We start from the raw sequence: 600 nt of genomic DNA on the forward strand, positions 1-600 counted from the left end.
CCTCCGCCATGTCCGACTCTTGTCTTTAACTAAAACTACCAAAAGTTCTCCAGAACCTCCTGGGCTCAGACTGGGTCCGACCCACGGTGCTGTCCCAACTCAAAGCTGTGCATCAAACTCACAGGACCGAACCGAACCGACCTGATGTGAGCCTGGTCAGAACCCACGAGCCATGCTTTTATTTTGAAAAGATGTTCAAACAAAGTCTGGTCGAACCCGCGGCTCGGTTTTACCTGGAGCAGGTTCTGAGAGGCATCTGCCGGGCCTGGTTCTGGTTGCGTCCGGGCCTGGACTCCTGCAGCAGCCCCTGCTCTGCTCCCCTCTCCAACCGGACCAGAACTGAGCCGCAGGTTCGGTTCTTCAGACTGAGCTACAGAGGGCCACGCAGGCCGCGCGTGGACACGTCGGCTCAGCCAATCAGAGCGCGCGCAGCCGGAGTGATCGACGGTCCGAGGGGGCGGGGCTAAAGGGGGTCGAACCCAAAGTCCGGAATCAGAGACCAGAACCACAGAGACTGGACAAGAACCACAGAGACTGGACAAGAACCACAGAGACTGGACAAGAACACAGAGACTGGACAAGAACCACAGAAACTGGACC

The 600-nt window shown here is 57.7% G+C and overlaps 1 protein-coding gene across 1 annotated transcript in view; it reads right to left on the reverse strand.

Moving 5' to 3' along the window:
* Positions 1-600, reverse strand: part of ppp1r3b (protein phosphatase 1, regulatory subunit 3B) — a 12,188-nt gene extending 11,588 nt beyond the window's left edge. Inside the window, exon 1 of the mRNA XM_014032018.1 lies at positions 234-600. Within this exon, the coding sequence (XP_013887472.1) occupies positions 234-256 (23 nt within the window). The 5' untranslated portion in view covers positions 257-600. The remainder of the gene's footprint in view (positions 1-233) is intronic.

Source organism: Austrofundulus limnaeus, unplaced genomic scaffold (genome assembly GCF_001266775.1).
Source record: "Austrofundulus limnaeus strain Quisiro unplaced genomic scaffold, Austrofundulus_limnaeus-1.0 Scaffold1364, whole genome shotgun sequence".
In the NCBI taxonomy this organism is placed as follows: domain Eukaryota; kingdom Metazoa; phylum Chordata; class Actinopteri; order Cyprinodontiformes; family Rivulidae; genus Austrofundulus; species Austrofundulus limnaeus.